This window comes from Cnephaeus nilssonii (genome assembly GCF_951640355.1).
Source record: "Cnephaeus nilssonii genome assembly, chromosome: 15".
NCBI lineage: Eukaryota > Metazoa > Chordata > Mammalia > Chiroptera > Vespertilionidae > Cnephaeus > Cnephaeus nilssonii.
The window spans coordinates 30,788,325-30,801,451 of NC_137086.1; the positions used below are offsets into that span (position 1 = coordinate 30,788,325).

General features: G+C 33.9%; 1 protein-coding gene across 9 annotated transcripts in view; it reads right to left on the reverse strand.

Annotated features, from left to right (window-relative positions):
• The window catches only part of CCDC88A (coiled-coil domain containing 88A), a 110,853-nt gene that overhangs the window by 37,072 nt on the left and 60,654 nt on the right, over positions 1-13,127 (reverse strand). For all 9 annotated transcript variants that reach the window (XM_079791923.1, XM_079791926.1, XM_079791922.1 and 6 more), the window contains 5 exons: positions 9,892-10,076; positions 7,149-7,286; positions 4,462-5,532; positions 2,711-2,838; positions 1,573-1,714 (listed from right to left, as the gene is read on the reverse strand). In XM_079791923.1, the coding sequence (XP_079648049.1) occupies positions 1,573-1,714; positions 2,711-2,838; positions 4,462-5,532; positions 7,149-7,286; positions 9,892-10,076 (1,664 nt within the window). The remainder of the gene's footprint in view (positions 1-1,572; positions 1,715-2,710; positions 2,839-4,461; positions 5,533-7,148; positions 7,287-9,891; positions 10,077-13,127) is intronic.

Genomic DNA, 13,127 nt, shown 5'->3' on the forward strand with positions numbered 1-13,127 from the left:
ACTATTCATATTTAACTTTCATAGTCTATCTTCAAGTGATATACCTCTTCATGTGTAGTACTAAAAGTTAGAACAGTATAATTACAGCTGAATACATGTTTATGGCAGGAAGCTAGTCCAATAGTAGTTATGCCAAAATGGCTGGAAGTAAAGATAATGATGAATTTTTAAATCTCCATCTTTTAGACTAGAAATAGATATATACCAACCCATATCCAAACCCACTTATTTTCTAGCTGAGTAGCTTCATGTGTTAACTTTACTTGTAACCTAGTTATACTGCTTAATAGGGTAAAAATAAAATCAGGAAATAAAGCAGATTAATAAAATCTGGCACCAAATTTTATTTTATTTTTTTGATAATCCTTTATGTTAATTAAACAAAGTTCTAGAAGTTCTTCTACATAAATACTTGTTTCATGGTAATGTCTGAGATGAATACCAGCAATGATCGTAAGGGCAAATAGGAAACAAAACCTTTTTCCTTTCTGCCTGAGAAATTCATCTCCAGTTAGCTTTCTCCAGAAACCTCATAAAATTGGAATGTTCTATGTTAGCAGGCAGGTTTGCTGAAGGGAAATAAGATCCCTGATTGGTAAATTGTATTTGGACTGTGAGAACTATAAATACCTAACATGAAGCCATATATTTGAACTTCTCTAAGTGCAGCAACTCTTAAAATTGGTAACAACTTATGGAGATCTTCAACCCATACCTCTGGAGTTGTTGCAAGAGAAGATCATTGCTGTGGAGCATGAAGTCTTAAAGCCACCCAATACGAATCTCACTTGCACCTGAACTGCCATCTGGTAGGAAGATGATTCTCAGACAACTCATGTGAAGAACACCTGGCAGTGCCCTGCTAGCTACTTGCATTTCCTATAGTGTTCTGAGTCAAATGGTTCTAAATGTGGCCTGTAGTAATCTTACAAGTTTTAATGTTTAGTTACTATAAAACCATTCCAGGGAGCAATGCAGAGACGATAAGAAGAAGAATAAATCAGAATATGATACTCCCAATCTAGTATTATATTAACTCAATATAGGGCAAGTCCTTTCATATTTAATTTATTCATGTAGAGAAAACAGTTTTGTTTAATTCACCGAATAATTCTAAATATCACAAGAAAATAGATCTAGAAAAATATCCTCAACTTTATGTGAGCATGCCATATGATTTTCTTCTACTTGGTGTTCTCACACGTACGAATTTCCTATCAAACTTTTACCTGGATTCTCAATAGGAAAAGGGTGTCAGAATAAAGTGCCTGTATCTCATTGAGAGCTTTTACCCATAAAATAAGCCCACCTTTTCCCCATTCCAATATATCAATTCTGGTATGTTCCTAATTGCATGGGGGACATACACACATGAAATAGGATTGAGTCAATTACAGTGTATAGACAAAATACAGTTTGTCATAAATTACATGGCAAAAATCTATTTAAGAACACTCTCGAATTTAAGAAAAAAAACAAAATATTAATAAAATATTAAAATTTTATTTTTTATTTTATAATTTTCTCTCCAAATATTTAACAATTAAAATTATTTCCAAGGAAATCACTTACTGTTTTAAGTTCTTGGCGCAATTGCTGGTTATAATTTGTGGATTCTTCTAATCGAGCTTCTAAAGCAGCAATTTTTTCCTCTTTTATTTCAAGGGACTTCTTTAGAGTGGATTCTAATTTTGATTCCAAAAGTTTGTACCTACTATCCAAGTACAAAAATAGTAAAAGTTTGTTACTGGAGGTCAGAAAATTATTTTTAAAGATAATTTATGACTACAGATATTGGTGCCATAAATAGATCTTATAATTTAAGTGTCAAATTAAATTATCCTCCTCTTACTGCCCCAGTCTCCCCCTCTTAAACTATTCCTGGGAATGAAGAAACAGAAATCACTAAGTAAACAGAGCTTTCGATTATAGCCTAGGTTGTCAAAAGAAAAAATTATCTAATACTCAAACAGGCATTATATTTCTGTTTTATGTCTCAAAATATTTTTTCAAAATATTTACTTTAGTTTTATAAGAATAGAATCTATAGAAAGTGAAGGATTATTATATTATCAAACACTTGTCTACACTATTAAGTGTAAAATATTTATATAAGAACATATTCATAGTTAAGACTTGAAACTCACTGAAGACTCTGTCTTCAGGGTATAAAGTATATGCAGACAATAGGGTGGTGAAGGCTTGGGGTGGGGGAGGGGGAAGAATGTGAGCTAGAAGGGGTCAAAGAAAAAAAAAGGACATATGTAATACTCCATATGTAATACTTACTACAATAAAGATTTAAAAATAAATAATAAATGAAAGAATTGAGGCATTTAAAGCACATAATCAAATAAAATATAACTTGCTTAAATTGCATATTTCACCAGAGAGGGGTTTGTTTGTCGTTAATGTCTCATTCTACTTTCACAGGCAATTATAGCCTTAGATCTTCTGTTACCTCAATGACAAACTGTATTTATATAACATTTTAGCATTTTTTTCTTAGACAGTATTAGGCTGTCTTTAACCTGATTTTTTACTTTTTAAACATTTTTTAAAATTGATTTTAGAAAGGGAGAGGGAGAAAGAAACATTAATGAGAGAGAACCATCGATCAGCTGCCTCCTGCATGCCCTCTAATGAGGAATGAGCCTGAAACCCGGGCATGTGCCCTGACTGGGAATTGAACCAGTGACTTAATACTCACCTGTCATCAGTACTTTGCTCATCATGTAAGAGTCGCTCTTTATTTAACCCTATCTTCTCAAGCTCATGGGTTAATTTTTCAAGATCATTATTCATTTGTTGTGTCTTCAATTTTTCACTCACCAAATCCTTATTTTAAAAATAATGGAAAACTCACTAAGCTTCAAGAACATAAACTTCTAAGAAATTTAGCCAAGATTCTAACTACCACCATCTAGGAATACATATAATGTGAGGCAGGAAAGACAGAAATGTGGTTGGACTTTCCCTCCCTCATTAAGAAGTAGTTATGAAACAATATAACATAGTCCAAACAGAATAGTTTTGTCTTTTTTTGGCTAATACTTCTTTTTATCTTTTTAATGTTTAAAACCAAATGGAGAAACTACTCTTTCCTTGTGAATCCACACCTCACATTTGAAAACTGTGGGGAAAAACGTATATCCATTAATTTTTCAATAATAAGCTAGGACCTTAATACATGTTTCGTCCTATACAACACCCTTTTCCCACAAGCACCCTTCTCCCTGTGGAAGAGGATATAGGTCTGAAGAACTAGAGGCATTCTGAGAAGTGCAGGCACAAGGAACCTGTTGCTCATGTCTATGAGACTATAGAACAACAAAAAGAAAAAAAATGAATGGCTCATAATGGTCCCTCTCCTCTCAATATCTCTTTAGCAGAAACACAGACTTCCCAATGTGACTTATTGCGAGAATGCTAAGATACTTTTAAATTGAACTTAAAGGGTTATCATATATAGTATCGCATAGTAAAAGCAAAAACAAGCCAAGCATGTTATCTTCTGATCTACACCAACCACGTTTACAAGATCTGTTACCAGTATACTCCTATAATTTCAAATTTCTTCTCAACACACAAATTTCAGCAACTACCAATTGTTCAATATTAACCTTTAAGTTCAACCTGATTTGTATTCTCTAAGCTTAGAGGTCAAAATTCATGGGACTTTGGAGTCTGAAAGATCTGGATTTGAATCCAGTAATCCAACTCTGCCATTTATTAACTGTCATCCTCAAAAAATTACTTAATATCTCTGAATCTGTTTTCTAATCTAATGAAGATAATACCTATAAAGAATTGATCATAAAATTGTGTGTGTGTGTGTGTGTGTGTGTGTGTGTGTGTATCTTACAAGTTCCTTAGCCTAGTACTTGGCACACAGTTTGCATTCAATACATAGTGGCTATCATGGATCCCATTATACTTAGCATTCAGTCAAGAGTCTTGATCACATATTGTAATATTATTTTGAAATAAAATTACAATGTAATAAGTCAGATACCATATGGAAACTATTAGTACAAGATCTTAAAAATATACATATACTTCTTAGTTTAACAAAGGCAGGAAAGTTGGAAACTTCCTAGTTCTAATTCTAAATTTCTATTTTAAAGCCATCCATACTAGTAGATGATACAAATTACTAATGGGTTCCAATAAAACTTAAAGCCTTGAGTTAAAAATATCCTATATAATAAAAGGCTAATATGCAAATTGTCCCCTTGACTGGGAGTTCGATCAGGGGGTGGAGGTGGCCGGCCAACCACCCATAGCCCCTCCCCCCTGCCGGCCCTGACCCTATGAGTCTCCCCAGCCCGATCGGGGGTGGGGCCAGCCCACCAACCACCTACAGCCCCTCCCCCCGGCCAGGACCCCACCCGTGCACAAATTTGTGCACCAGGCCTCTAGTAAAAAATATTTGCCTTAAATTTAGGTTACTATACTTACCTCACGTAATGTAACCAAAGTTTTTATATCAATAGTTGCTCTTTTGACAAGTTCCTTATTTTCTTTCTCTAATTCTTTCAGACGAATGCAAGATTCTTTATAAATACCAATCTCTTTGAATAGAGTTTTGTTTTCTTTCTCCAAATTTCCAATTTTCACATTATTTTCTTCTAATGTGGTATCTTTAATTTCTGCTTGTTGTCGGAGTCTCTTGTTTTCCTTCTCCAGCTGTTTCTTATCCTTCTCCAGTTGAGAAGTCTCTTGCTCTAATGATTTATTTTCTTTTTCTAGCTGTTCTAGTCTTTTGCTGGATATTTTTAACTCTTCTAGGTTTTTTTGCAATGTTTGATTTTCCATCTCTAAGTCTTGTAGTTCACTCTCTAACTGCTGAATTTTTTTATTGCTGTTCTCTAGAGCCTTCTGTAGCCTTTGATTTTCTGTATCTAAACCCTGGTAGCTAACTTCTAAGCGTTCTGATTTCTTGAATGATGCTTTCATAAGCTCTAAACCCTTCTTAAGCTGCTCTTTTTCACTTTCCAGTTCTTTATTTTCTAGTTGCAGCTGAGCCATTTTCATGCTTGCACACTTCAAAGACTCCACGTTTCTCCGCAATTCCAAGTTTTCCTCATCAAGTTGAGAATTCTCTTTCTCTAGGGATTCTAACTGAAAAGTAAGGTTTTTAAAGCTATCCAATCTTTTTTTAAATTTCCTATTTTCTCTTTCTAGCTCTGAATTTTCTTGTTCTAAGGCCTCAATTTTTTCACAAGTAATTTTTAAATTGGTTATTTTTTTCTGTAACAATTCATTTTCTTTTTCAAGATGATGCAACTCATTTTCAAGTTCTTCTGCTCGTTCTCCTTTTTCTTTATAATGTTCCAATTCTTTCCTAATTTGTCTTTTTTCAAATTCAATCTTGCTTAACTTGCTACTTGTTTCTTTGATAGATTCATGGAGAATTTTATTTTCTTTTTCAATGTCTTTCACCCTTGCTTCAGCACTTATCTGGGAGCGCTGCCTTAAGGAAGACACGGTTTGATTCAGATGTTCATTTTCCTGCTCCAATATTTTAATCTAATTTTAAAAAAGAAAGGAGAAAATTAAAAACCTAATTGAACAAGAACTAAATATTTTAAACTATTTTTAAAATATATTTTTATTAATTTCAGAGAGGAAGAAAGAGGGAGAGAAAGAAACATCAATGATGAGAGAGAATCATTGATTGGTTGCCTCCTGCACGCTCCCCACTGGGGATCCAGCCCGCAACCTGGGACCCTTTAGTCTGCAGGTCGACACTCTAGCCAAACCAGCTAGGACAAGAACTAAATATTTTAAATTATAGTTATTTCTTTTAAAAAACTAACAGGGAACTCATAACATAAAAGGGTGCTAGCATTGTCTATCTTACTTTTAATTCTGACAAATACTTACTGAGAGACCACTGTATACATGTACTGCCAGATCACTAAAGTCTGTGGCTTTAGGGAGTTTGTAATATAAATGAATGGTTAAGAGAGATGTGTTTAATATCAATAAAAATGATCTTCAGATTACTTAATTGCATGTTTCAAATTCAAATATGAGTATCAGGGAAACATATATACATACCTCCTTGAGGATGTAAGCTTTTACCTTACACCAATAAATTGTTTTTTAATTTTTAAATATATTTTTTATTGATTTCAGAGAAGGAGAGAGAAACATTTAAAGATGAGAATCACTGATCAGCTGCCTCCTGCACGCCCCCTACTGGGGATGGAGTCCAAAAACGATCAAGTGCCCTGACCAGGAATCAAACTATGACCTCCTGCTTATTAATAGGCTGATGCTCAACCATTGAGCCACACCAGCCGGGCACAAATAAATTTTTCAATGCCTATATACAGAGGGTCCTCAGTAAATATTTGCTGTATCATATATGTGTGTGAATATATATGGGAGTGTATGTGTGTGTATTCAACCCCCAAAAGAATGCTAATTTGGAAACATCAAAATAACAAAATCCTCTGGTACATTTGAAAACTAATCCATTCAATTCATGGCATGGCTTCATATAATAGTTCTCAAAATGTAGTGTTTTGAACAAGCTCCTGAGAACCTGGTAAAAGGTACAGATTCATACTTAACTCTACAATTTTTGTTCTGTAGCTCTACAGAAATCTCTAATTTTATAGGTGGCCTAAGGTTATACCTAGATAATATAAAACAAATCATTTTACATATAAAAAATAAATACAGATATTGAAATAGCAAGTCAATCTATCCAGTTCTGTTTCCGCAAGCATGAGAATGATCAATAAATACTTGAAAATAAATTTGACGGTATCCAAGACGGCTGCCACCACCACTTCTCCCTTTATTAGTGGGGCCAGAGCACAACGACATTTCTCCCAACTCCACTCCCATTTCTCCCAGCTCCACTCCACAGCCCTTTTCCACAGATATTTGAAAGCACATGTACTGCAAAATGTTATACAATTATTAATCATACTGGCAATTTTAAAAATTCTAATCTTTCTCTTTAACTTTCCTAAAATACATGGCATAGAAAGTGAGATAAACCAGTTACTTTAAAATTGAAAAAAAATTCTAAAATATTTCCCTTTAATATTATATGAACATTTTATTTGCATAAACTAACTTCTGTTAATAAACTTTAAAATACAATGCTTAATAAGAAATTTATGAACCTGTTTCTCTGAATTTTCTCTAAGCGTTTCAATCGTTTTTTCAAGTTGAGCCTTCTCCTTCATTAGATCCTTGCTTAAATTCTGACAATTCTGAAGACTTTGCTTTTCTTGAATAATCTCATTTTCAAGAATTTCAACCTGGAGAAAATAAGTCACAAGACAATATATCATTAAGTATTTTAAAACAGTGGAACATATCAAAACAAAAGATAACCATTGAATTAAAAGATAAAATACAGTTTTAATACCCAAATGGTAAAATTTAAGAATTTAGTAGAGAAAATTCAAGTAATATACCATGCTAATTTTAGCAGCTATATAAAATATGCAGACAAGACTATGTTTCTTATCCTCTGCATCTTTGAAGGTAAATATCTACTTGTAAACACAGACAATTCAAGTGAACATATGATAATTATGTGCTATGTGAAGACTGTACAAGCCTTACTGAAAGGCTTTCTTGGCTCAAGTGAAATTGTAAAGTAAAATTTTATAGTCAAGGAATTTTGGTGTAGAAGAAGTAAGAGGAGAATATAAAAAGCATGAAGGAAAAGATGAGAAATAGTGGTATAAGTTTAATGAAGAAACAAGAAGGGACTTGGTTTAAAATAAAAAGAAAATGAGGAAAAAGGAGAATACTAGAGAAAAACAGGCTGAACAAAACTCCAATAATTATTTATATTTTGGATTTAAATTTATTTTCATTTGTACATTTTGAAGATACAATAAAGTATGTGGTTAATAAGTATAATAAGTATTAAAAAATTTTAAGTTCAAAATATGCTATTAACTGATTTTCCCATTATTATAGAACATATTCATCAAACCAGGTAATTTAAAAAAATAAAGATTTAGCTATATAAAATATTCTATATAAAATATTTAGCTATATAAAAATATTTAATATTACATCTTTTTATCAATAGTGAAAAACTCTAGTCATTTTAACAGTCTACATAAAGCAAGTTGGATTTTTCTTTTTAACATCAATGGAAGATAACCACACATGGAAAATAATCTCCCAATAATGCCTCAAAGGAATCGAGTCACAAATCTTATCCAGTAACTCAGTTCAACATTCATTTACATGTTTTGGAAGCTTTTAGTTATTAATAACTAACGAATCTGGTTCTCCCATCAGACTAAAATATATGGATAACAGTTTTTTAATTAAGTTCGTATGTTGTTTTACATTAGTGGAATTCAAGTGAAACATTTAAAAAGACATCTTTTATCCAAAGAATTTATCAAAAACTGCTAGAATCACTAAGAACTTACTAGACCTTCAAAGCTAATTTCAAAATCAAATTATAATTCACAGATCCAATTATAATGACAACCAAAATAGAAGTGATCCAAGTTCTAAATGGCCACTCTTACTTTAACACTATATTGACTGTCAAATGCTTATTAAGATTATTTGGTTAATAGACTAATGATGATACAAAAATGTTTTAAAAGAGTAAAAGTCTAGCTCTAGTCGATTTGGCTCAATGGATAGGGCTTCAGCCTGTGGACTGAAGGGTCCCGGGTTTGATTTTGGTCAAGGGCCCATGACCAGGTTTCGGGCCCAGTAAGGGGCGTGCAGGAGGCAGCCAATAAATGATTCTCTCTCATCATTGATGTTTCTCTCTCTACCTCTCCCTTTCTCTCTGAAATCAATAATAAATAAATAAATAAAAATAAAAAGAGTAAAAGTCTTGCAAGAAAATCAAGGAGTCTTTCTCATTATCTAGGGTAGCAGTCCCTCAAAGCATGGTTCCAAAACAGCAGGATGAGCATCGCCAAGGAACTTCTTAGAAATGAGAATTATTAGCACCCCACTCCAAACCTACCAAGAATACAAACTCTAGGCAAGAGACTCAGCAATCTGTGTTTGAACAAGTCCTACAGGTGATTCTGATGTATACTATAGTTCAAAAATCACTGGTCTAAGGGTTAGGGCGATTTTCATAACTAAGGCTACAAACCCAGAATATATCAAAGGAAAAACTAGGCATGGCTAGGTGCCAAAACGTTTTGTCATGGCAGAAAGCAAGGCCGCTCCCGAGGAGTGCTAAGGTCGTGTCATAAGGATTCAGGAAGCAGCTTCATTGGGACAGGAAGAAAAATAAATGCAGTGGACTGAAACACTTTAAATATTCTTAAATCCGCAAGTTAATAATGACACTAAAACAACAAACTCACTCTATTATCTCAAGAGGATATGAGAAAACCAACTCATTATTAGGAAACCTGAAAATAAAGGATAGGGTCAAACATTCATCCTGCTTTTCCCATAGGCTATTCCTCAGAATAACCAATAGTGTTTTCTTTAAACTAGTAGCTTTTAAAACAAAATTTTCCTTTATAGGAATACCCTATCTACCACATTAGGAAGGGATGATATAATTAGAAAATCAGGATTTTGCAATCTCTGAATAAGGGATCCAAGCAAACAATTTTCCATGACAATATCACAAAAAGACAGACAACCAGACATGTGCCTCCTGACTGACATATGTACATAATCCTTATGAATACTTACTAAAAACTCAATTTGAACCTGATTAGGCCTACATTAAAACACATTAAAAAAACGAGTATAGTTCATTTACTTTACATTTATAAATGTTAAAAATTTCATAATAAGTTAAAATAAAAATTGAGGGCACATTAAAAACTGGAAAATGTTTTACTACAATGCTATTTATATATATTTTTACATACATTATTTTAAGATCAAACATTCATTTTTATTTACCTTTTTACTTAGTATTTGATTTTCTTTTTCAATTTTCAGGATTTTGGAAGTGTTTCCTTCTGCAGAATCCACAGTACTTCGAAGCTCTTCTACAGTTTTTGTCAAACTCTGGTTTTCCATCTCCAACTTCAGTAACCTACTTGATGTTAACTCACTCACCTCATGGCCCAAAGATTTCTGTGGTGCTATAATATTGAAAAATAAGTCATTGGTAAACCTATATTTACTCTTTACTATTTAAAATATTGAGTGTATATGCAGTACATCACTTGGTCCTTAACTATGTAAAAAATTTATAAAGTTATACAAGATAGACACAATGATAAAAACAGATAGATAAAAGTCAGGTAAATCCTAAATTTTAATGCATCCTTAAGCATTCCACTGGGTGGAGGTGGGAGGGTACAAAATTTAGACCAAAGAGACTAGAGTTCCAGTTCTAGTGCCATGAGAAATTAATGACCTAATAAAATCAAGCCACTTTAACTTCAATGAGTCTTAGGTTACGTGTACAAATAGTTATGGCCCTGTGTATCTATAGTCATGTGTGGTTCAAACAAGAAGTATAAAGCATATCCCATGCCACACTTTCAAAAAAATTAAAGAAAGACAGTTTAAGGGGAGAAAATCCTTATCTGAATCTGAAAAAGGCAAGACAGTATACACTGGTCACCTTGAAAAAGCCTTTCTCTAAAGAACCCCTATTACACTAAGTGTAAAGAGCAACATCTACTCCATTTTGTCAAGGAAAATCATCTTTCTAAGTAGATTACAGCATTACATGTTTTAAAATAAGAAAACTCAGTTTCTAATTCTGTAAATGATGCTCTCCAGGAAGCCACAAAGAATTATGTTTTAATAATCTTATAGAAGACACATTGAATATTTTGATGATATAAAAATATTAGGATTTACAAATGAAATATAATGCCTAGAATTTATTTTGAAATCCTAAATTTTAGGAAGGGCAATGGGTAGAAGTATGGAAGGGCATTTCTAGGTCTGCCAACTTTTATGTATGTTTGAAATTCTCCATCATAGAAAAGCAAATAAATACACACACACACACATACACACACACACACACACACACTCACACATCCTCACTAGCATACATTCTTTACAAAATCAGGTATGGTAAAATATCCCCCAGATTTTATTTATTTATATTTTTATTGATTCAGAGAGGAAGGGAGAGGGAGAGAAAGATAGAAACATCAATGATGAGAGAGAATCATTGATTGGCTGCCTCCTGCACTCCCTGTACTGGGAATCGAGTCTGTAACCAGGCATACGCCCTTGACCAGAATCGAACCTGGGAGCCTTCAGTCCGCAGGCTGACACTTTATCCACTGAGCCAAACCAGCTAGGGCGTCCCCCAGATTTTAAGTAAAGAATTCTTATTTCAAGTCACATATTGTTAATCTTTTATTAAAAGCTGGTATACTAGATAGTCATTAACTTTTTAAATTCCAAAGTTGTCCACGTCTTCTCTAGTAAAACTCTAGTTAATGACTTGTAGTTATGCATTTCAAATTAACAAGATTAGGCTAGGTCACAGCCACTGTTCTCACAACTGCCTGGTACTGGCACAAGAACAGACATAGAGACAAATGGAAGAGAAGAGAGAACCCAGAGATCGACCCAAGCCATTATGCTCAATTACTATTTGACAAAGGAGGCATGAACATACAATGGAGTCAAGACAGTCTCTTCAATAAATGGTGTTGGGAAAATTGGACAGATACATGCAAAAAAAAATGAAACTAGACCACCAATTTACACCATACACAAAACAAACTCAAAATGGATAAAGGACTTAAACCTAAGACGGGAAACCATAAAAATCCTAGAAGAAGCCATAGGCAGCAAAATAGCAGGCATTTGTTGTAGCAATATCTTTACCAATCCAACTCCTAGGGCAATGGAAACTAAGGAGGAAATAAACAAATGGAACTACATCAAAATAAAAAGCTTCTGCACAGCGAAAGAAGCCATCAACAAAACAACAAGAAAGCCTACTGCTTGGGAGAACATATTTGCCAATGTTATCTCCGATAAGGGTTTAATCTCCAAAATTTATAGGGAACTCATACAACTTAACAAAAGGAAGATAAACACCCAATAAAAAAAATGGGCAAAGGACCTAAATAGACACTTTTCGAAAGAGGACATACAGAAGGCCGAGAGATATATGAAAACATGCTCAAAGTCACTAATCATCCAAGAGATGCAAATCAAAACAATGAGGTACCATCTCACACCTGTCAGAATGGCTATCATCAACAAATCAACAAAGGACAAGTGCTGGTGAGGATGTGGAGAAAAAGGAACCCTCTTGCACTGCTGGTGGGAATGCAGACTGGTGCAGCCACTGTGGGAAACAGTATGGCATTTCCTCAAAAAATTAAAAATGGAACTCCCATTTGACCCAGTGATCCTACTTCTAGGAATATATCCCAAGAAAACAGAAACACTAATCAGAAAGGATATATGCACTCCTATGTTCATAGCAGCACAATTTACAATAGCTAAGATTTGGAAACAGTCCAAGTGCCCATCAGCAGATGAGTGGATCAGAAAACTGTGGTAGATCTACACGATGGAATACTACGCTGCTGTAAAAAAGAAGGAATTCTTACCATTTGCAACAGCATGGATGGACCTGGAGAGCATTATGCTAAGTGAAATAAGCCAGTCGGAGAAAGATAAATATCACATGATCTCACTCATTTGTGGAATATAATGAACAACATAAACTGATGAACAAAAATAAAACCAGAGTCACAGAAGCATCGAACAGACTGTCCAACCTATGAGGGAAGGCAGGGGGTGAGGGGGTAAGAGATCAACCAAAGGACTTGTATGCATGCATATAAGCATAACCAATGGACACAGATAGTAGGAGGGTGAGGGCATATGCTGGGGGGTGGGGGCGGCTGGGGAGAGGTCAATGGGGGAAAAAGGAGACTTATGTACTGCTTTAAACAATAAAGAATTTAAATTTAAAAAAATTAGGCTAAAATACATGATATACTTCAATAATACTTTGAATACCATGAATACTATGAATGTACTTCAAAGAAGCTTCAAGTCAGACTATGAGAATTAAAATGAATGCTTACAACACATTTTTAACAATATTAAAGAATGTCTGCATTATAGTCTTAGGTACAAAAAGGAATCCGAATTGTGCATACACATTAACCTGATGTCTAAAATCCTATGTCTGTATA